The sequence below is a fragment of the Setaria italica genome, chromosome VI (assembly GCF_000263155.2).
Source record: "Setaria italica strain Yugu1 chromosome VI, Setaria_italica_v2.0, whole genome shotgun sequence".
Classification (NCBI taxonomy): domain Eukaryota; kingdom Viridiplantae; phylum Streptophyta; class Magnoliopsida; order Poales; family Poaceae; genus Setaria; species Setaria italica.
This window is the reverse complement of record NC_028455.1, coordinates 19116909-19139383: the sequence shown is the minus strand read 5'-3', so window position 1 is coordinate 19139383 and position 22475 is coordinate 19116909. Positions and strand designations below refer to the sequence as shown.

The window sequence follows — 22475 nt, the reverse complement described above, 5'->3', positions numbered from 1 at the left end:
AATAGCAATATCTAAATATCTAAGCACACCCAAAGGTTTGATTGTTCTACCATCTCTCATGATTAATTTGATCAAGGTTGGAGCAAGTTTCAAGGTTTTAGTGTAAAGCTCATCATAAATCTTCGAAGACCTCTTACTTATGTGGGCTCCAATGTCGCAAAGTTCCTTGTAGATGATCTCACCATTAATTTGCAACTGATGTGTGGCGTGGGTAGTGTTGTTCCTTCAACCTGATCTACTCCTACTGTATATATCTTTGGCAGACTAGAAAATGGTGATGACTTTGGCTTTACTCCCATGATTCTTTTTACTTCAGCAACATGATCTGGGTCTATTTCATCTTCTTCATTAAGAGTTTTCGAATTATCTCTCCGGTTGTCTCGTTGTTGAACACGTATCCCGTATGCCTTTCTGGTGGGAAATCCATTTCCACAGCCCTAGCAGATCCTTTTTATTTGGGAATGACCTTATCTTGTCAAATATTTGTCCAAAATCTATTGGTATCCCATCTAGTTGCTCAAACTCGCTCAGCGGCTTTGCATTTGCTAGGCTTCACCCACTAGTTCACTCGGGCTTGCGATTCTTGTCGCCCTAGATGGTTCACTTTCCTCGTGGGCTGGTCCTTCTCCCTTCAACTCCCCATGTTCTTCTTTTGTGTGTCCATCTGGAGCTCTTTCCTAAAAATTCCTGCAAGTACCCCCACTTGGATTCCCTTTTCTTGCTTGTCCAATAGACATCTTTCCCAATCTCTTTGCACCGCTGCCCCTCAGCTTATCCTATGTAGGATTTGGGCAGCTTCTGTGTGCGTTTTCTCCATGAGATTGCCTCCTGCACACATTCGCTCGTACTGCATGCATTCTGGGGTTAGTGAAAAATAAAATGCATGCAATAGTACATCATCTGAGAATCCCAGCTTAGATTCTTGTTCAAGTAATTACTTAAATATATCCCAAGCTTGATCTATTCTCTCTTCTTTTCCTTGTGTAAAACTGATCACTTGCTTCTAAATGTCTTGGATTTTTCTTATCGGGAAGAATCTCCTACAAAACCTTCATATTTATGTTTCCCAATTTTCCTTTTGCATCGAAGAAACGAGCACATACCATCTTTTTGCCTCATCTGCAAGTGAGAAGGGGAACAGAGTCCACTTGAACCAAGCTAGTGGCACTCCCTCTTGCTATACTGTGTTGCATAGCATTGGGAATCGCTCAACGTGTCTATATGGATTGTCAGTCTCCACCCCTCTGAAAGGATTTGTAGCTGATATCTCAATTATTCCTTGCTTCAGTTCATACTTTGTGGCTGCAAAGCACCAAATCCAATTTCTGCATGTTGCAATGATCCATTTGCGGGCTCGCGTAATCCCTTAGTGATTTTTATCCTTCCTACATGGGTCGATTGTCTAGAGCCATCTAGACAACAAAAACAAAAGCAAAAAAAGGTTTTCTAGACAAAAGTTAGATGTTAGAGGTTAGCAAAATTAATACAAAGTTAAACATAGCAAACTGACTTGTTCCCCTGCAACTGCGCCAGAAAAGCTTGTTGGCGGCTGTTAGCGCGCCAAGTTGGTGAACCACGAACGCACAGACCAGTTGTAGCTTTTTTCGTACAGTATTCCCGGAGGTTTATCAATTCTGGAACAAGTGGAATGCAATGCTTAACTAAGTACTAATTAAGATAACTAGAAAACTCTATGTGCATGAGTACGATTAAATGTATGAAAGAGCTAATCAATCTAGGTCAAAGCAGATGGGGATATGGATGTAAATAAGGTAGGTGGAATGCTTGTCAAGCGATCTAGGATCACTTGCAGATGCAATCACCAAGAGTGAACAAATCTGATCTAAATGTCATCCAAGGTAGATGCGAATCATTTTCAACACTTTCCCTCCTACATACTGTCACTACACAATGATAATCAGCTAGTGAACAATAGGAACACGGTATGTTGATAGTTCTAGGCATGCAATTATCAAAACAATGCAACCCAAGTAATGCTAACCAGCTATTTCATGTCAAAGCATCATCAACAAATAAATGATAAAAGGCTGATTTCAATAAGAGGTTCAGCAATTACAAATCAAGATCTCCTTTCAACCCCAAGGACAAATATAGATTTCATACCATGACCTTACACATGTTGACGCACAAAGGGATAATGATGGCTCTAGAGATCAACCACATCGAGGGGGAGGGGGGCGACGAATAGGGAAAGGAAGGCCCCAGGCTGATCGGCATGAGCACCACCAAGGCTTGGGGTGTTTCCCCTCCTCTCGAGCTCCACCTTGGCTGACCTTCTGTATATCTGATATCTTCTCTATTCCTGACCTTATGGTGGCGGTGGAATGGTGTGAGTGTGGTTTCTTGGTGGTTCTCCTCTCTCCTTTCCTGTGGTCCTTCAGGGGGTATTTATACTCCTCTCCCAGTCAGTTTGGAGCTGGCTCTAGACGATGGACGCTGGAAAAATCCTAGGATCTCTGTAGACTTCGTGCTGAAGAAATGGGAGCATGATGGGGGCTTGAAACAGGTCAGACCTGGGCTCTTTTTGGCCCATCCGGTCCTCTTCTTTTACGTGTCGGCTCAATGATCCATGTCTTGTTATGAGTTGAGCTTTGTACAAAAACCCTGTGAATATGTTGTATTTCCTGTTAAAACACAATATGCTCCAAAACACAAAACATATGCAATAATGGGGTTATTTCACGTGCTAAGTGGCGGGTTAGTGTAAGAATTAGTCAAAAACACTATTTGAATAGCACTAAAAAGGTGGCAATAATTAGCACCAACAGGCGGCAGTTTTCAGGTTTCCACCGAGCAGGTGGTTTCCACTACGTTTACCACGTTGGGTTATCTATAATTCGTTGGAAAAAGTGTAAAATTCCCTATAGGATATGTGCATTGAATAAACCAGGATGCCACATAAACAAATGGTACAACAACACAGTGCGCTAATCCGGATGACTCATTGATGAAACTTTTCATTATGCTTGACATGCTGGCTTCTTGCAAATAAATTGGACGAAGACGACATTAGGCTAGGAGGAAGAGATCTAGGCCTCTATGCACATGCTAGCATTGTACGACAACCGGACAAATTGGGCGTGGGAAGAAAGATTGAACGGGGGAGAAATAGATCCACTGTCTAGATGAACTAAGCAACCGAGGGGCCTATGAACACTAGCGGGGCCTCTGAGAATTTACGGAGTTCAGGAGATTTAATATACAGTAGTGCGTTCTTTCGTTTGATAATTTTTTTAATGCACATGGCAGCTGCGCCCTTAGAGTCAGTTTCATGAGCATTAAATATGATCATTATGAGAAGAGAGGGGGGAGTTTCATCATCCCCATGAAATCCATCTGACTTGGTTACCATGTATCCAGTCTTGGTAATAGTGAAATGACACTCCCCATTAAGACTGGCCTTAGACCAATCTCTGTGCATAGTTTCACTGCACAGTTATTAAGGAGTGAGAACTTGGTAACCGTGCTTGCTGGGTGTCATGGGCACGAAACACCTCCCACATCTGATGAAACTCCCCCTTCTCTCTCCTCATAATAACCTTGGCAAGTCATCAAAATTGTTAATGTAGTATACAATTTAATACTTATGAAACTCCTATAAAATCAATTGCGACTAGCTTCAGCTCCTTTTCTCCAATCTTATCTTGTTCACCGCTGGAAAATTATTTAACTTATGCAGCTCTCTACGACAGCTAGGCCCCACAACTATTCTAATGGAAACCGCTATAGGAGATTCACATGCATTCATGTAGGCGGCCAGCTGCTTGAAAAAAATAAGAGCCATCCATCCAGCAAAATCTAACGGAAAAAAATAAGAGCCATCCATCCAGCAAAATCTAACGGTAAAAATAAAGAAAGTACCATGAATTACCTAAAATGAAGTACCAGCTTAAAAAAATGAGAGCCGGATCCGGCGAAATCTAACGGTAAAAACAAAGGAAGTATTATGAAGTACCTAAAGAGAAGTACTAATTTGGTGGGACCAAGTAAAAAATAGTAAGGAATTACTACTATACCCTTTTAATTATGTGTAAATCTATTTAATTCTTTTTTTGAAGAATAAGGAAGGAAAGTATCTACAAGTACCACTGGTATTAAGTACCACTGGTATTTTAAAAGCATTGTCCTCCTTACAGTCAAATCTACCAAACAAGACCCATTTAAATATATATTAATGTGCCATTTTACAACATGGGGTCCCACATGCCATACTCATACTTCTAAGAAAAATAGGTAGGACATAAATCTAATTTTGTCATCACCATTACTTTGGCCAGGCTACAAACCTCACTACTCTTTTAACCCCATTGTGGCATAGCTCTGCTTTGGTCATGTACAATATTTGGTCGATCGGCCTTCTTTTGGTTTAACACTTAACTAGACGCGCCGATTCTTGGGTGTTAGCTATTCTGTCCATTTGGAAGATTGTTGTCCGGGTAAGGTGAAATGGACAAGTATAATCAAGCTTGCAGAAACAACTCCATATCCACTTGATTAGCAAATTAATCACTGCGTAGACTGCAAAGCATCACGTCACCTTCTATTTACAAGAACACTGTAGCAGGAGCTTGTTCTTCGCGAGAAATTATGGTTTCTCAAGAGCATTGCTCTCTGTTTTATGAATTGTGCCAGTAACTGACACATTGATTAGCCTCTCAAGCAACATAGCAAAACCAAAATTGGGGCTCAAACTCATATCAGTGCATCAGACTCGTGATAAAGAATCTAGTTGGAGCGCAGAGCTGAACAAACCTTCGCTCAAAGATTAAATTGGAGAACAAAGAAAAAGGATGAGACTATCCAATTGGAACGGCTCAAGAAACAGAGCTCGTTGTTGATGACCTATGTCAGTCGACGTGCTCCGTGCGCCGGTGCTCGAATTTGATTCCTCCGACGTGATCTCTACCCTCCCACGAATGGATTTTGCTGGTATGCCATTATGAAACTACAGTAATTTTTCACATGAAATATGCACGTGCACGTCGCGTGGGATTCGAACCCACAACCTCCAGCCTCGCGCGTAGCTTCCTTGCCATCCCACCTACACAGTACATCTGACTATATAGGGGATGCAATTCTTTTGTATTAACTCGTGGGGGAGCCTTTTATCCTGATCCCGGTTTGAAACACCAACCGGGATAAAAGGCTTTATCCCGGTTGATGTTTCAAATCGAGATAAAAAAGTCTCTCAGGATCTTTTTTTTTCACTAGCCTTTGCAACCGGGATAAAAGGTTCCGGTTGGTGAGGCCCCCACCAGTGACCGAGCTTTAGTCCCGGTTGGTGAACCTTTTGTCCTGGACCAACTTTAAATCAGGATAAAATGGGACGTATGGAAGGTGAGTTGTCTGCTACTTTGATCTCTCTCCGTAAACACCGGCAGACCAAGCCTACGCTGCTGCATGTTCTCCCACGGGGAAATCCCTGCGAGGCCCATGTGCGCCAGCATTCCTGTGTTCAGAAGAATATCTGGAAACATGATCAATGTCGACTGTGTGGTATCCAGCATATATAGAGTTTTACTTATCATACCAGAGATCCCGTGAAGTGTTGTGGTACATTGTGTAGTCTACATCTTCTGAACTTCTTGGATAGGGATGGGAGCTACGCCTTTTGCTGGTACTGTGTTCAAGCTAAGTCTTCTCGTGTAGGAAGGAGAAACATGCTTTTGATGCATGCAAGTCTAAACTCCACACCATTAGTTGGTTGCAATTTACACCCTTGTGTAATTAAACTATTAAAGATATATTTTAGTGTTTTACAACTTGAGAGTTTGAAATACATGTATACTAACCCATATCCAACAACAAGCATTTTACGGCTTGAAGCACATAAACTTCATATATTCTTCCATGGCATCTCTTCTAACCGGTAGCGGTCAAGAAACTTTAACGTCTCATGCCTGTTCTCCATTTTGCTGTGCTAGCTCATCGGAGTTGTCGTGCTTAGACTGCTAGTTATACTTTTTCAACAATTCATTTGATTTCTTATGCTAGTTATACTTTTTCAATGCAGCCAGCTTGTTTCGCTCTACGTAATATAGCACTTGAGTTTGTGTAGCTATTGAGTTGAGCCGCCCACCCGCCCGCCGCACCCCCCCCTCCCCCCCCCCCACTGCTAATGATTTCTTTTGTACATCACTTGGCTGATGTACTCTTTCTACTCATTTTTTCTGTGGTATACTTCAAGTGACAATATAGCACGAAAATATTTCTCACAGATGACAGGGATCTTTTGATTTTTTCCATTTCAGGGCAACATGTACGGCAGAAAAGGGAACATGTTTAGGGACACCCTATGATGATTCTAGCAAGTGCGCTGTGCCGTCTGTTCAGGTACTTCAGTAGTATGGTGAGTAGCCTATTAAAACTCTAAATTGTAACTTGGCTCATCTATCTCATTGCAGAACCCCCCTGTGGACAAGGACGTTGAACTGGATAATGTGATCTTCAGAATTAGAGAGGGTAAATATGACAATGAAGGAGAAAAGGCACGAGAGGATTGTCCTGGAAAAGAAAGGGGTGCCAACATGGAATTCCATAAAAGTCAAAAGCAGAACGATGTGCTAGCCAACCTCTACATGGACAAACATGCTGATGGAAGTCAATTAGAATCAGGAAAAGAGAGAGACATGGAGTGGCAAAAAAATGTGTATGCACTTGAATCAATATCAGGACAAAAGAAAGGAACCTCCATGAGAGAGAATTCAAGATCAGAAAGAGAATTGATCCCCAGGGATGACAGCAGTAAATTTGATTCCAGGAGCAGTGAGTTCGCACTAGACCATGTTAACCGTTCTGCAGTAAAGAGAGTTCATGCTACAAATGTGCATAAGGTGACCACTACAACCAGAGTAGTTACTAATAGAGGATGCAGACCAGGTGAAGATAAAGAAGTCAAAGAGGGATGTTCACGCCATTATGAACCGAATTGTTGTAAGTGTGGTGATTGTTCTCAAGCAATAGACATGCATACTTCAGGTGACAAGTCAAGAAAGAGAAGAGAACCTGTAGAAAAGGTAACTGATAACAAAGTGGACTTTAATAAGAACAACAAGCACATTCTCATAGAAGATGGAAGAGATGTCCGTTATGAAGATGAAAGAACTTCAGGAATATAGCAGCAGCATACACATCTAAATACAAGCACAGAGGGAGGACCCAGTTAGATAGAACAGAGGAGTCTGTGGGGAGAAATGATCGAAAGAGATCAAGGAGCCATTCACCGAAGAGGCGATGGACGGACCACCGTGACAGTCATCCTGGAACCAACAATAGACACAGATATGAATCATGGAGCCATGATAATTCCTCAAGAAACGATCATGATGATAGGTGGAATTCTTAGGGGGTGTTTGGATCCTGGAGCTAAAGTTTAGTCCGTGTCACATCGGATATTCGGATACTAATTAGGAGGACTAAACATGAGCTAATTACAAAACTAATTGCAGAACCCCTAGGCTAAATCGCGAGACGAATCTATTAAGCCTAATTAATCCATCATTAACGAATGTTTACTGTAGCACCATATTGTCAAATCATGGACTAATTAGGTTTAATAGATTCGTCTCGCGATTTAGCCTAGGGGTTGTGAAATTGGTTTTGTAATTAGCCTATGTTTAATACTCCTAATAGTGTCCAAACATTCGATGTGACCGGGCTAAAATTTAGCCCGGGGATCCAAACACCCCCTTATGAAGATGGGAGAACTGATACGAATACAGAAGCAGACACATCTAAATACAAGCGCAGAGGGAGGACGGGATCAGATAGAAGAGAGCCAGTTGAGAGCAACTCTCAAAGGAGATCAAGGAAGCATTCACCAGAAAGGCAATTGATGGGCTGCCGTGACAGTTATTCTGGAATCAACAATGGACACAGATATGAACGGCCATGCCATCTTAAATCCTCCATGAACGATCATGATGTTTGGAGGCAGCACAGTCGTCAGTCATCATTTTCTCCAGCTTAATTTGGTACCAGTAGAAGGCATACACCTTCGACCAATCTTGAGGATGGTGAATACAGCATGTAGCCATGCAAGTTTTTCATGGAGCAAGGGGGGGCCACGGCCCACTTTGACCACAATGTGGCTCCGCCAGTGATCATTAGTAGCTGTACATCATGGCCATGGAAAATAGCTTAAAAAGTAATGCCTTTTGAAGTCATCAACAGCGAAATTTAATCCTATCCGTATATTCCGTGGGCAAAAGTATAAAACAGGTGAAAACAGGGACATTGAGAGCTATCTCTTCTCTGTTTCAGTACTCACAGCACAGGATGAGCTCATTGGTATTTCTCCAATAGCATATGAAGATGAAATGCCAAATTTCTTTTTGTGCCCTTCCACAGTTTCTGCACCATTTTGACTAGCACCACCAACCATAAGCTCTTCAAATTGTGGATAACCCTTCAAGCGCTTTGCTGCACACTGAGCTTCTAGAACAATCAGGGGCGATGTGTTTTTCACAGCTACAATGGGCTTGTTCTCTTTCTTATCTTCACAACATGTTCGGCGATTCTATAGATTTTGTTGATTGGTCAGTGTTATTTTCCCTTTTGCCAGTCACCTTGTCTGTGCTTCCTTCAGGCATAGCTGGGAATTTTATATGGTTCCTTCTAGCTGTTCTAGTAGCCTTGTCTATCTCATGATCTCTGCAAGATTTTTAACATCAGTTAAATGCTCAAGCAGCAACGGAAGAGAAGCAGTTTTTTTTTTTTACCAAAAATGAAGAGAGACATGAGGAAACAAACCAGGAATAAAGGAGTAACTTACAGGCAGTAAATCAAAATTGTTTCGGAAAGCTTCCAAGCACGTTTGATGATATCCTTGTCTTTTGTTTTGAAGGATATTTCTCTAAAATATACCATTAGATGGCATGAGAACAGAACTACAGAAACTATATAATCCAACTGCAAGCAATCAATCTGGATGCTACACAGTACCTTGGAAGACATTGCAAGTGATATGCCCTTGGACAGCGTCTACACGCCGCAATCTTAAGTCCTCTTTGAGTTTTGTTCTCCATGATTCCACATTTGAAACACCAATGTATGGGGCACGAAAATGGCATGCCTTCCATAATCCTTCTCTCCAACTCACAAGCTCCATCAGTGGCATTAGGATCCAGTAATTGTGCAATGCACTTAGGGTGGTAAAAATATCCGCAAGATTCTTTATTGCATTGAAACACCTAACAGAATGTATGCTACCAATTAGGACTACAAGTAGTATTAGCAAGTAATATACTCATTCCACTTTTGAAAAAGTAATATACTCTTAACGGCACAACAATTTTAGAGACCAGTGTTTCACAAAGTTTGGTCGTCCACTGATATATATTAGTTCCTAAAGGGTAAATATCTGTCAGAGGGGAACCTGACGGTAAATATGGCTATTGGAAGAGAGCGCTCTAGGGAAAGGGGGCTTGGAAGGAGATGATAGCTTAGTATCTGTGGGCTTAGATTGCTTACCCAGACCGGTAAATATGCTGCACCTGTGACAACTAAACTATATCTCTAAGCAACTAATTCATGCTAACAGCCAAGTGGCATGCCCCTAAGCCTAACACCCCATAGCTAACCAATTGATTTAAGTAGCTAACCATATCCCACTAACTAATGCATGTGCCATGCTGCTACTGCCTTACGGTGCACACACTCTTGCTGCTAGGTTAGTGAGAAAGGGTGCTAAATTTAAAAAGGTGACGAAGAAATAAAAAACATAAAATAGGAAACTAGGATTATCATAAATAGGAAATAAGCAACATCATCCTTTGCAGGCAGAAAAGCATTGTCTTCAAATGAAAGAAGTGTAATTTACTAAACTTAGTAGTCTCAGCATACCATAGGCCGTCCATACCTTAGCATTTGGCCCATGGGATGGCTCAAGCTGTCCACATCTGAAGCATTGGTGTTGCCTATTTTTGCAGTTTTCACATAAAAATGGACACATTCTCTGCAAATGAAAAATGACATGTCACCAATGAGAGCAAGGGAAATGATAGCTGCAGCACAATGGGTAAAAACTTTTAGAACCTACCTCTACTTCTGCCAAAGTGTAACCAAGAGTTCTGCATTTAGATTCTCTTCCATCTTCCTTTGTGGGATGGAAAGACCTCTTGCATGGACCTTCACAGCTGCAAAATCATTGTAAAAATCAGAGTATATAATCAAACCGATTCAGTAGGCCAACAAGAGCTTACACACAGGAACTTTTATATAGTACAACACAGAACAAACACTCTAAAAGAGAAAAGACATCTCATTTGTTACTTGTAGAGCATTAATAAAGTAATATAAATATTAAAAAGGAAGATTATGTATGATTATATGTTGTCAACCCCATTGTTAAAACTTAAGATTCACCTCTTATAGTCCATCATTACTTTCTTTTTCTCGAATACGCAGGAGAGCTGCGTATCATTGCATTAAGATAGGAGAAAAGGCCAAACAAACACACACCACACACCACTTACTTCTATACATTACATTCGCGCCCGTTCTTATTATGAGGCGACCACACCTAAACATAGGACGCTGCTAACCACCAGATCGAGCAGCAACCAGACCAACCAGGTCCTTGGCGCCTGCAAGCATCCAGAGATCAGCTAATTTACCCTAATCATTACTTTCCGATCCAGCCACTTATCCTACAAGTAGCATTCCATCAGTAAATTTCCTAATTTACCCCAGAAGCAAACCCTTACTACAGTGTAGGATATACTCTTCATTGCATCTTTGTGCATAGCGCATCTATGCCAAATTGAGAGCTGTGGTTAGAAAACGAGACTTAAAATGATTAAGTAAGGGGGATCTAGGTACAACTAGGCTGACTTGGTGGGCTTCATCATCCATCTTCCCCTTTCCCATTTGTCTGCTATCCTTTTCTTCTCTTTCTGTTAACCTTAGTTCCCTTAAGCATTAACCATCTAATACTTTTGTTCATAATCACTATGCACAGTGTCAAATGTTCAAGGTGTTGCTCACGCGTCCAAGTTGTTTATAGGTGCCTTGCTTCATCTTACCACCTCAATAACTTTGATCATGGCACATACAAAGATATGGGGCACGGGTAAAGAAATGGATTAAAAGGCAAGTCATTTTTGTGCGCTTACCTAAGCAATTCTCCCCCATCGTCACATAAAGCGCATATTTGATCAGTGCCATCATCATCATCATCATCGCTAGCATATCCATTGTCATCGTTGTTATGATAATGGTTACCATGGTTTTTTGTCACATGTTGCTCATCATCGACAATGAATTGTGCTTCCGGACCTAAGGCCTTTAAAACAGGCTCAACCAAAGGAAAGTAGAACATAGGAAATCCTGATCAATATGTTTTTGGAGTGCTCAAGTCAAATTAGCATTTTGGGTGGCATGCAGTGAACCATTGCAAAATTTACCTTTTATGTGTTTATTTTGGGTATTTGAAAAATAGTATGAGTAGATTTGTCTCGAAAAGTAGTTTCCATAACAATATACTTTTGCTATATTTATTAAAAAATCACAACGAAAAGAATTGTCATTTTTTTTAATTTTGGAAACCATGTTGATGTGCAAAACTACACTTATGACAAGGAGTAGTAGAATGAAAGGGAACATTTAGTAACAAGAGAAGTGCACATCACACATATCAAAGTCATCAATTTAATTTGGAACCTCCAAACCCATCTAATTTCACGTAATTAAGTAAACCTCTAACTTTAACGCATAAGCTATGGAAGCTTTTCTTTGAATAACCCCCCAGCAGCTGTTTCGCCATACTAGTTTTTGATATCATCAAAGTTTCACACCCCAACAAACAGCAACTAAGTTAGTAAATAAAAATGGGAGTGTCCCACAACACCTCTCCTCCCTGTCTCTCTTCCCAAATGTGCCTACATCATGATCCTCGTTGTTGTTCTAAAGCTATTGTTGCACCATTAGGCGCTCAACAACAATTCACAATTTCACATCATCACATGACAATAATTGTCAGATAGAATTAAAATTTGACTATCTTCCATGGACCTTCTCAATGTAAACCTAATAAAAAAAATCGTGTCTTAGCATACCGTTTTGGTCCTTTTAAAGCCATTCTCAATAAGCCTTCGCAGAATCTGCATTTACAAAAGAAGGGGGAAAATCAATGCAAAACCACCTATCTAATTAGTCTCATGACTCTGAAAATTAATAAGGTGCACGATTCAAGTATTAACAAAATTTTACAAATTACTTCCATGCAAAAGACTGGAGGGTGGCAAGGCTAGTTTATTATGTTTAGTGTCAAATTGACACCAGATTACCCCATTCTTTCAAAGCTAAGACATGGGAGTAGGGAATAGGGGGTATGGTGCAGTAATTTGTACCTTTGACTTCATCAATGTTACATCATTCTCTACAAACAACTTGATTAGGCGATGGTGCTTCATCAAGTCATCCTCCATAGGTTTCGTATCATATTTACTACAAAAGGCAAATGGATAAACCTTATGGGCATATACTCTGCAGGGACAAAGACAAAAAAAGAGCATGTCGATGGATTACCCAAAAACTTCATCAAGGTGATCCCAAACGTGATCCAAACAACTTCTCTGGTCCCTCTTCCGAACAAAGTGGAGCATTTGGACTGTGATCAAAACTGATCGAACAAACTCTCCATAGCATTTTCGTGGTTTCAACAGTTTTATCCACTTGTTCTCAATAGAAAGCATACAGATGTTGGGCTTCTCACTGTCAAGTCCTATCTTCCAAGCTATGACCTTCTTGTATACATGAAGGCTTTTATCCGCAATTCCACGTAAAAATACATTCTTCTCGATATTGCAATATGTCACTTTATCATTCTCATCAAACTGGAAAGGCAAGATACTGAAACAAACAGGTTTCTTTTCACCATCCTCAAAATAGTACTCGTTCACATCCTCGAAGTGTGGCTCCACTCCATCGTCATCATCAAACATTATGGGCAACAACTGCTTGATTCTAGCAAGGATGAAAAGAAATCTGACAAACCATTTAGTGCATGAGGAAGCATAACTTTACCAAAGTTGGAACAGCAAATGAACACTAAGAACTACTTGCCATCCCGAAGACCAAACAATATGATACATTGCAGAAAATTGCAAGAAAAGAAATAGATATTTCTTCTGTTTAGAGCAAAACAAACATTAAGACTAACTGCAGTTAACTATCGAACCACGGAAACACTATAGCTTACAAACTGAAATAATCTACTAAAAACAGAAACATGTTTTGTCGTTATCTGGTGATTAACCATGAATATAAGAACAAAAATTGAACTATCACTGATTCAGCAACCTGAGGCAAACGGGCTGATAGTGTTATTTACAGAGCAGCAATTACTCACAAGTCAACATACATTACCCCAATAATCTGAGATTACAGAACACAAGATGAATATTTAACACGTCAGCTGATTACAGTCAAGGATTTAAGCAATTAAGACAAACCGCCATGCTAGAAGATCCTGGTGTTCCAATTAAATTGCTACACCAATCCCAATCAAACTACTAGCAAGGAGGGGAAAAAAGGCTTTGGAGAATTCAGAATTACCCAACTGTCTAACTAGTGGCCAGCATTTGCAGATAAAAATTAAAGTGGAGCACCACAGGAAATTGCCCCCAAAGAAAATGTAAGAAAAACATTCACGAGAGGTAATCGCTTACAAACCCTGAAGAACTCCAATAACGCGTTCCAATTTCTTGATTCTAGAGTATGTTATGTAAAAGAGCACCAACGCCTAAGTCAAGAACTTTCTTTTTCTGAGAATAGAAACAGTAAGGAACTGGGCGCCGACCCATGATCAAGAACTTCTCGACCCCTACAAAAAAAATTACGAGAAAACGACCTCGAGGAAAACAAATGTGCTCCGCACTGATTGCAATGGAGGCGGGGAACAGGTCGGCGCCCAGCAAGTTCCCGCCCAAAGAATTCCTTAATTAAGGCCAATAGGAAAACACCCCGCAAGAATCTCAGTGACCGCGCAAAGAACACGCTCCACCAACATTCGCGCCGCCATTGAACCAAAACCGCACAAAAATCGCACGGAACAAAACCCTCCAAGAACTCGCCAAGAACGGCGCGCGAGGAGGAGTCGCGACATTGCAGATTTGCAGGGGTAGTTCGTGTTGGAGGACTGGGAATGCACCGCAAGGGTCTTACCTGAAGGCTCAAGCTTGTGGCAGTAGCGGCAGGCCGAGAGGTTGCTGATCCTTTCCTCCCCTTCCCCGAGCGCAAAACCGCAAGAAAGGTGGAGGCAAATCGCAATAGCACGTTGGCGGGGCGTCCTTGGACTTGTGATGACGTGGCATCATACGAGCCATCAGATTAATCGATCGGACGGTTTGCGGGATAAGCAGGGGAAAGCTGACGGGAAAAGGAAACATGATGGACCAGCAAATATCCGCTCTATCAATGACGCTAAAATCGGGAAAGCCGGTTATGGTAGGAAGAAACTTTATCAAAAAATCAATCAATTTTTCGACATTTACGGATGATTTACCCTCTCTGATGAGCAGGAATACCGAATACTTTTGCATTATCATCTGGTCATAAGGTTTTCTCCATACATGGCACGTCCATTTTATTTTCTTATTTGTTCTCTAATCAAGAGGTTATGATTTAGGCCTTATCACTTGGTTTTTCTTTTGTGCCACCGCCGACTTCATTTGCAGCAATTCTTAGACATATTAATAGAAATAATTTGTGTTCCTTATTGTCACGGCTGCTTTTATTTCCTTTTATTTCCGGTCATTTTGATTGAATGGTGGCTTTTGGTTCTCCCCGCTAGTAGTAATAAGATAATGATTCCAAATAAACTCTTTATAGGATAAATTTTGAGTAAGTCCTTCTCAAGTAAGGCAGTACAATAGAATCTTGTTTGACTCTTTTTGTCCTTCCATTTCTTCTTCTCACTCGAACTTGTGTGCCATAGCTGCTACTGCAGGCCACGAGCGGAGGTCAAGGCTAGCATCGGCGGGGTAGGAGGGGGTTAGGGTTAGGGATTTGGGGTTGATGTGGGAGGAGCTCCATGGCTGACGCCTTAGAGAGATGCCGTGAGTGTGGCAGGTCCGGTGGAGGAGGCGGGTTGCAGGTGGCAAGGCTGGGCGTGATGGTGGCACCGATTGAGTGGTGGTCGATATTCGGTGGGAAGAGCTGGCGGTGGGGTGAAGAAGACAATTGGTTAGGAAGGGCGGGGTTGAGGCGGTGGCGGTGGGAGGCTGGTGGAGTGGCAAGGTCACCGATAACGAGGAGTGGTTGAGGCTAACGGTGGCAGGGTGGTTCGGACGTTTCACTGTCCGGTTTGAAGGAAGAAAGAATGGTGGAGGAGAAGGAAGATGAAAGAAAAAGATAGGGAAGGGAAGGGAAGGGTAGAGCCTACCGTTCGTTGGCAACGTGCTAGGAGCCCTGAGTTCACAAGCCTTTTATAACTTACTAGCAGAAATGCCCGTGCGTTGCTACGGGTCTTTACCCTCTCTAAAATAATTATCTTCTTATTCCCGATTCATATTTCATAATGCTATAACCACTTTTCTTCTTCTCCTTCCCGGAATTTTGCACACGGTAAAAATTATAAGAAGTAGATAAGCTATCACAAGAAGAAAAATTCATGAATTTTATATCAGGTACCCTTCTTGCAGCATGATACGACACAATCTTCTTGACTTGTTAGTCCAATTGTATCTTCGGGTGGGCCCATAATTACATTATGCAATACGCTTCTCTACGTTCATTGCCTTTTAGATAACTTATGCCACACGGTTCGTCAGTGCCTTCAGAGCATTAATTTAGTGTGCAGACAATGCTACTGATTTTGTTGTAGTGTCCTCTGTACAAAAGCGCTTCAATTGCTACCAATATGACGGGAACGGTAAGATCAGTAGCAACTATTTACAAAGTTGGGAATGTGCGAGATAGCAATGCAGTGACACCTAGCAGTTGCAGCTTGTCTGGAGTAACAACATTCATTGTGTGGAAGCAGTCAACATATGAAACCGCAAGGTAAAGAGTTTCTGCCTGAAGCTTGAATTTGTCAGTCACTTGTGCGCTTCATATCCTCGTCGCCTTCCTCATACATGTTCTGCACACGAGAATGCATATAACAAGTCACAGAATGATCACAAAAACTTCTTGATCTAAGCCATGAGAGGGGGGAAACACTTACCTTCATTAAGTCCATAATTCCAGACATTGGGTCCTTCTCCTTGTCCATGCTTGGCTTGAACTGTCAACAAAAACAGAAGTTTAGTCAGTAAACTAACTCAAGTGTCCTGTGACCAGCCTATCACTATTCAGACAGGTGCTATAACAAACTAATCTGTCTATGTTTTAGGATTTGCACATGTTGTTACCCAGTTCACACATTGAACCAACAGTAGTGAGCAAAAGCACCAGTTATTTTTTTGCTAGTAGCAGAGAAAAGAGAAAGAACAACTTTGACCGTGTGGAAAACAGAAAAGGAACTTTTAAGAGGCCAGACAACAAAGGAAACATGGTACAATTGCATCTCAAATGAAAATGTCACAACTGTTGGGAATGGTGCAAATTAAAAAAGAAAAACATTCCTTAAAGTCTTCAAGGAAGGAAAAACTTTTCACAGCTCTATGTAGGGTTATGTTCCACAAATTTCGTCTTTTTATCTTTAAAACATATCAAATTGAAACTTATGAATTTACATTAACACAGAACATAACCTTACCTAGAGCTATTAAAACTTAAAATGTTTCAATTTTTTTAAAAGGTTCTAACTATGTTTTTCGCCCCAAAATTTGAGCTATTTTCACCTAAGTTGCAAGCAAAGAGAATACTGAAATAGAAGAAGACAGCACAGTGATCCAATAATGACGGTAAATTGTACTTTAACAGGTAGTCAATCAAGTTCACACAAAAACACTCAAAAGTTTATCATTCCCTTATGATGAATAAGGGCACTGAGCTCTTGATAACTTAATCCACTGACAAGTTAGAGCAATCAGTCAGTAGTTTTTTTTCTCTAAGTTCCTCAAAGAGAACAGGATACTCAATTCAGTAATGGAAGAAAGCACAGTTGAATGAATCGACTGGACTACCCATCCATTGATTCCCATTAGGCATTTGCTAATGTCTAACTATGAAATTTAAGTTTCCTATAGACAAAATCAATATAAAAAGTAGTGTCCTACGTACCATTTTTCAGTCATTCAGGGAAATTCAATATCAGACAGATTAAATATGGAACTGGAATATCACAAAGAAGATTAAATTAGCACAACACAGTCCGTACCTTGTCTTCCTTGAAATACAGGTCTAACCTGTTGCCTTTAGAAGCTTTGCAAAGGGTAACAACAACCTTTGTAGGTGCAGGACCTATCTACCGGTAGTTTTCACTGTCCCTGATAACTTCTGCATATAAACCATATCTACAGGGAAAGTAACAATTTAACATCACCAATGAGCATTAACCGTCTGCAAAAATAATTGATGATTCCATATTATGTACAGACATACAGTGGGATGAGCACTTTAATTACCATCAGGGACACTTTTCTTGTCCATCTTTACATAGTTCCCATCAATGGTCTTCTTTCTGGACAGCAAGCAAATCCATAGGAATTCGAGTTCTTTTTGGACAGCAATGAAATCCATAGGAATCTGAGTACAGCAATCAAGGCATAACTCAAAGATCTCAATATGTTGGGCTCCAAATAAACAGCAAATGCACCTAACGAAAGATATTTGTAAGAAATCCTCAGCAATCATGTAAATAGGACCAGGCTGACTTACTGATGGTACCTACCTTTTCTCTTGCCTCCACCTTGATCAACATAACAGGCAGTATCATTGAAAACAATTCCATTAGATGTACCATTTGTTCCTCGAATGTAGCTCCCAGTAGCTTGAATGTTGTGAATTGAGACACCAATTCCTCCAGTGCATTTGCTTATCGTAGCGCATTCTGAGAGAGTATCATAAATTCCCTCAATACTATCATCTTTCATGCAGATAAGGAAGCAGCTACTTAGCTGCGCAACATTAAATAGAAGGATGAGATTAAATGCATAAGTCAACAGCCCACACTCCACACTGAAAACATTTTTGATTGAAGGTGGCATTGCAGTACCTGGGGCCTTGGAGTGCCAGCATTGAAAAGGGTCGGGGAAGCATGAGTGAACCAGCGCTGAGACATCATGTGGTATGTTCTGACAGCCGATTCAATATCATCCTTATGTATGCCCACAGAAACTCTCATCAACATATCCTGCGGCCTTTCCTCGACCTTTCCACCAGGTTTCAACAGATAAGACCTCTGAAGTGTCTTAAAACCAAAATAATGATAGTCGAAATATTGAGTACTGTTAGATGTCTGAATTCTGTTATCAACATGAGGACTGATCAATCTGTTCTGTGTAAGTAAACTTACAGTGTGATTTGCCCATGCAAGGAAGATTCTTTCTTAAACCTGACTGCAATCTTGCAAAAAACAAATAAACGTAAACCATTTCAGACTTTCTTTTCTTTCCTGGACATTTTGATGATAGAAATTGAAAATGTTTTCTGCATATTTCTGAGCAGGATCTTACGAATTGTCATTTGAAGGTGAAAAACTTGACACCATATTTCTGTAATCACAAGAGCATGTAAGCATCACCGTGAAACATAAAGTAATTGTATGCGAGGATCTTTGAAATTTACATACACATTTGCTTGCTGACACTCAGAAGGAGGGTTACCCGTGAAGTTATTATATGATATATCCCTGTAAAGATTAATAATTGTCATGGAATAAGAAATCGAACAAGATGAAAGGGGAATTGGAATGCTTGTCATGTTTTAAATAGTTACGAAGTGTCATGTACAGAAGCAACATATGAATGCATATGGTCTGTCCATAGAAATCACTAAGTTGCAGAATACGCACATGTTTACTTTATTGCTTGCCTTGTTTTTCAACATCCAAGCAGGCAAATCTCCAGTCAGCATATTGTCAGTCAGGTACCTAATAGTTTTCAAATTGAAATGAGGTTCCATTGGAAAATTAAAGGTGACACTTAACACAGGATAGGAAGCCATTTGTTAAAAACATCAAGAAAAAAGTTGGAAGTTAAAATAATAATCTCACAGAACGATTATCTCACAAATATTGCAGTGCCATCATTTCTCCAAAATTTGCTGGAACTTGGCCTGTCAACTTGTTGAAGCTTGTATCCCTGAAATTAGTACAGTTTATAGTAATTACATAATCAGGGATTTTTGTGACGTGCATGAAAGAATTACTGATGGTTAAGGTACATTCACAGAACAATAAAATGTGTACCCGACAATAGAAATGGGTGCACATGAGCATTACTCATGTTAACCCAACCCATTTGCCCACCAAGCTTCATAGTAATGCACCGAAGCCTTGGCCTGACACCATAGTTTTTTATACAATCCTAAGCATAGGAAACGTAGTTCGATTTCTATGATGGACACATACTCCTGTCTTCAGCAAAACTTCACAAAATAAAGGTTGCATGATACATGAACACAAATTAGAGTTCAAACTGATATACTTCTAATCTTCCAGGGCCCCACCACAAATGCACTTTTGATGAGTTCTAGGAAGTCTTTAGAACCTGAATGAATTCAGTATATAGAATAATCAGTTCTCTGCTAGTCATATAAAATAAAACAAAACATTTCTAAGCTCACTACCATCACTGTCACAGTTAGATTATATCAAAATAACTGTAGATTACATACCTCTGCAAAAGTCTCTAATTCATACACCATCCAACGACAGTATCTCTTTTGCTTGCCTATGCTTTGTCAGCTTTATTGAATACAGAAAATGAACATGTTAATTGGACAGGGAAAGTATATTCCTATGTTTTTGTGCATCTTTACATAGTTCCCACCAATTGTCTTTTTCCTGGACAGCAAGCAAATCCATAGCAATTTCATTTCTTTTTTTGACAGCAAGGAAATCCATAGGAATCCGAGTACAGCAATCATGGCATACCTTTCAAAAAGTTTGTTGTGTTGTTGTTGCTTGCAGGAGAATCACCTATTTGTAACAGAAATAATAAATATCAACTTTAGTTAGTCCACACATGCATAAAACCGTCATGAGTAATTTCTCATAGAACTTACAAAAAGCTCAGTACCTATTTGGTGAGGACCTCTGAATACACTATATTCTTCGTGTATCTATCTGTTGTGTCTTTTTGATTGACCTCTTTCTTATCTGACATGTCGCTTTTTGTCTTCCTTTTTTTCCTTTTTTTATTTTTCTCTGATGGCTGCTTGTTGTCCTCATCTTCATCATCATTTTCAGCTGTTAGTATCTTTATGTTCTTGGCTGTTGTTGCTCTAGAAAGCGCGACATATAATTGACCGTGAGAGAAAACCGGTTCAGGCAGGTAGATGCCTACATTTGGTATTGTTTGTCCTTATGCTTTGTTTATTGTCATTGCGAAACTTAGTCTTACAGGAAATTGTTTCCTCTTGAAACGGAATGGGAACATCTCATCATCAGAGGGGCACAGCGGGATTCGGGGCAAGAAAACTCGTGTCCCATAATGTTGTCCTAGTACAATCTCTGCATCGATTGCATTTTTCTGGAATCCTCGTACCACCAATCTTGTGCCATTGCATAGTCCATTAGCTGGGTCGATATTTCTGAGTAGTATTATTGGACAGTTAATCTTGAGCTTCAGCATATGTGGTGGTAGTCCATTTGGGGTTAGTGTGTTTAGGAATTCCGGGGGATAGTAGTTATGTGGGTCATCTTCTACACTATCGAAGCTGTGATAGACCATCTCTTCTCCTTGGAATCGTTCAATCATTTTCAGATTTATGCGGTCTACACAGTCATTACGCGTGGATAAAATGGCTCTTGATGTGATGTAATTTGGATCCTCCAGGCAAGCGTTGTTCATTTGGTAGACGCTGTCGATGAGTCTATCAAGTTCGGAATCATCCATTGTGCGTGGAATACATATATTTTTGGGCAGACGTATCTCGCCTTTATCGTTTGTCTCCTCAGTGCCATTGCCGATGCGCAATAGGTATTCTGCAAACCATGGGTCATTTTGAGCCCTCATGTTGCGCACAAGCTTCATGTGACGCATGCAATTCCAGAGTTCAGATCTGCGTAGTGAGGCATCTACTATTTGTGATCTTGTACCCTTTCGTACAACCGGCAGAACTTGTCTAAAATCTCCCCCAAATACCACTGTTTTCCCACCAAATGGAAGATTTGGTACATCCATTATGTCACGCATGCTTTTGTCCAGTGCCTCTATTGCCTGCCTCTTAGTCATCGATGCTTCGTCCCAAATGATTAGCGATGCTGCCTGAAGTAGCTTGGCTGTCCCACTTTGTTTTGTGAATGAACAAATAGCCCCATCATCTATCCTTAGTGGTATTTTAAACCTTGAGTGCACTGTCCTTCCTCCGGGCATTATGGAAGCAGCGACACCAGAGGTTGCTGTTGCTAAAGCTATTTTTCCTTGTCCACGGACTGTTGCAAGCAATGCCCTGTATAGAAAAGTTTTCCCCATTCCTCCCGGTCCATCTACGAAGAATAGCCCTCCTTCATCTCTATCAATTGCTGTTAGAATTTCATTGTAGGCGGCCTTTTGCTCGTCATTTAGGTGTTTAGGCAATTCCATGTCCTCAGGGTCCACCTCGATGTTGGCTTCCTCGGTGATCTCCCTAGGTGTATTGTCTTTTGTGTCATTTTGCTCGTCGATCTCTGGAAGAGGAAATGATCGTATGTCTTTTCCCATCGATTGCAACATTTCTCTAATGTTGATTAATACCATCTGTTCGACCGTTCTTGCATTTTTGCAGTTTCGTCGATAGTCTTCCGACATTGCCTCGATGTGATTGTTCCATAGTGCACGGATGTCGTGGGGCTCACAAAACACAAGAATCGTCGCAAATAGCCTTCGCAGTGAGGATGGCATCCGAAATAACTCTGCTTTCGTCAGGCAATCATCTAACGTGTTGTCTGCCTCAATGAGGCCCCTTCTCTCTGCAGCTTCACGAAATGATGGCAATATTTTTCCATCAACTGTTCGTAGGTCTTCGTAGCAGGTTGCGCCTTTCACATGGTTCAGGAGAACTCGAAGATAGTATCTTTCTCCTTCGGCTGGATGTGCTGAGACGATTCTCCCAACCTGGTACAACATTTTCCTTTTCCTCTGCTGCCAAAACTTCCCTTGGGTTTGCCAAGTATAATGTTCTGGAAAATCACGGTACAGAATGCCTCGTGCTTTTTCGTGTATTTTGTTTGCTTCGAAGTATGCCGTTAGCATTGACTTCTCAACACCTTCGCGGTTGATAACTTTCGTTATTTCTTTTTTTCCATGGTATGAAACCATGTGCATGTTTGGAAGATGAAGCTGCAATTGCATGACTGGAGGATTTGTCTTGCTTAGTTCGAAGCCATATATCCTCCATAGTGCCTCTGGTGGTGTCACCCA

General features: G+C 40.8%; 2 protein-coding genes and 3 long non-coding RNA genes across 5 annotated transcripts; all 5 read right to left on the bottom strand.

Annotated features, from left to right (window-relative positions):
• Positions 1-8020: 8020 nt before the first annotated feature.
• LOC101780728 (protein ENHANCED DOWNY MILDEW 2) lies at positions 8021-14248 on the bottom strand. Its single transcript, XM_012846971.2, has 10 exons — positions 14188-14248; positions 12550-12987; positions 12372-12468; positions 12078-12122; positions 11136-11305; positions 10061-10157; positions 9881-9976; positions 8965-9212; positions 8795-8875; positions 8021-8673 (listed from the first exon to the last, which is right to left on the bottom strand). The coding sequence occupies exons 2-10, from the start codon at positions 12963-12965 to the stop codon at positions 8520-8522; spliced, it is 1404 nt and encodes a 467-aa protein (XP_012702425.1). The 5' UTR covers positions 12966-12987; positions 14188-14248; the 3' UTR covers positions 8021-8519.
• A 1817-nt stretch (positions 14249-16065) lies between these two features.
• LOC101780444 lies at positions 16066-17360 on the bottom strand. The gene is made up of 3 exons (XR_215397.2): positions 17288-17360; positions 16190-16249; positions 16066-16105 (listed from the first exon to the last, which is right to left on the bottom strand). It is a non-coding gene; the product is annotated as an uncharacterized LOC101780444 (long non-coding RNA).
• A 1241-nt stretch (positions 17361-18601) lies between these two features.
• On the bottom strand, positions 18602-19202 carry LOC101780188. Its single transcript, XR_215396.3, has 4 exons — positions 19140-19202; positions 18923-19000; positions 18701-18760; positions 18602-18623 (listed from the first exon to the last, which is right to left on the bottom strand). It is a non-coding gene; the product is annotated as an uncharacterized LOC101780188 (long non-coding RNA).
• Positions 19203-19487: 285 nt separating this feature from the next.
• LOC111257675 lies at positions 19488-19801 on the bottom strand. Its single transcript, XR_002678290.1, has 2 exons — positions 19747-19801; positions 19488-19619 (listed from the first exon to the last, which is right to left on the bottom strand). It is a non-coding gene; the product is annotated as an uncharacterized LOC111257675 (long non-coding RNA).
• A 634-nt stretch (positions 19802-20435) lies between these two features.
• On the bottom strand, positions 20436-21776 carry LOC111257699 (ATP-dependent DNA helicase PIF1-like). Its single transcript, XM_022827739.1, has one exon. It carries the CDS (start codon positions 21774-21776, stop codon positions 20436-20438), a length of 1341 nt encoding a protein of 446 aa, XP_022683474.1.
• Positions 21777-22475: the final 699 nt, after the last annotated feature.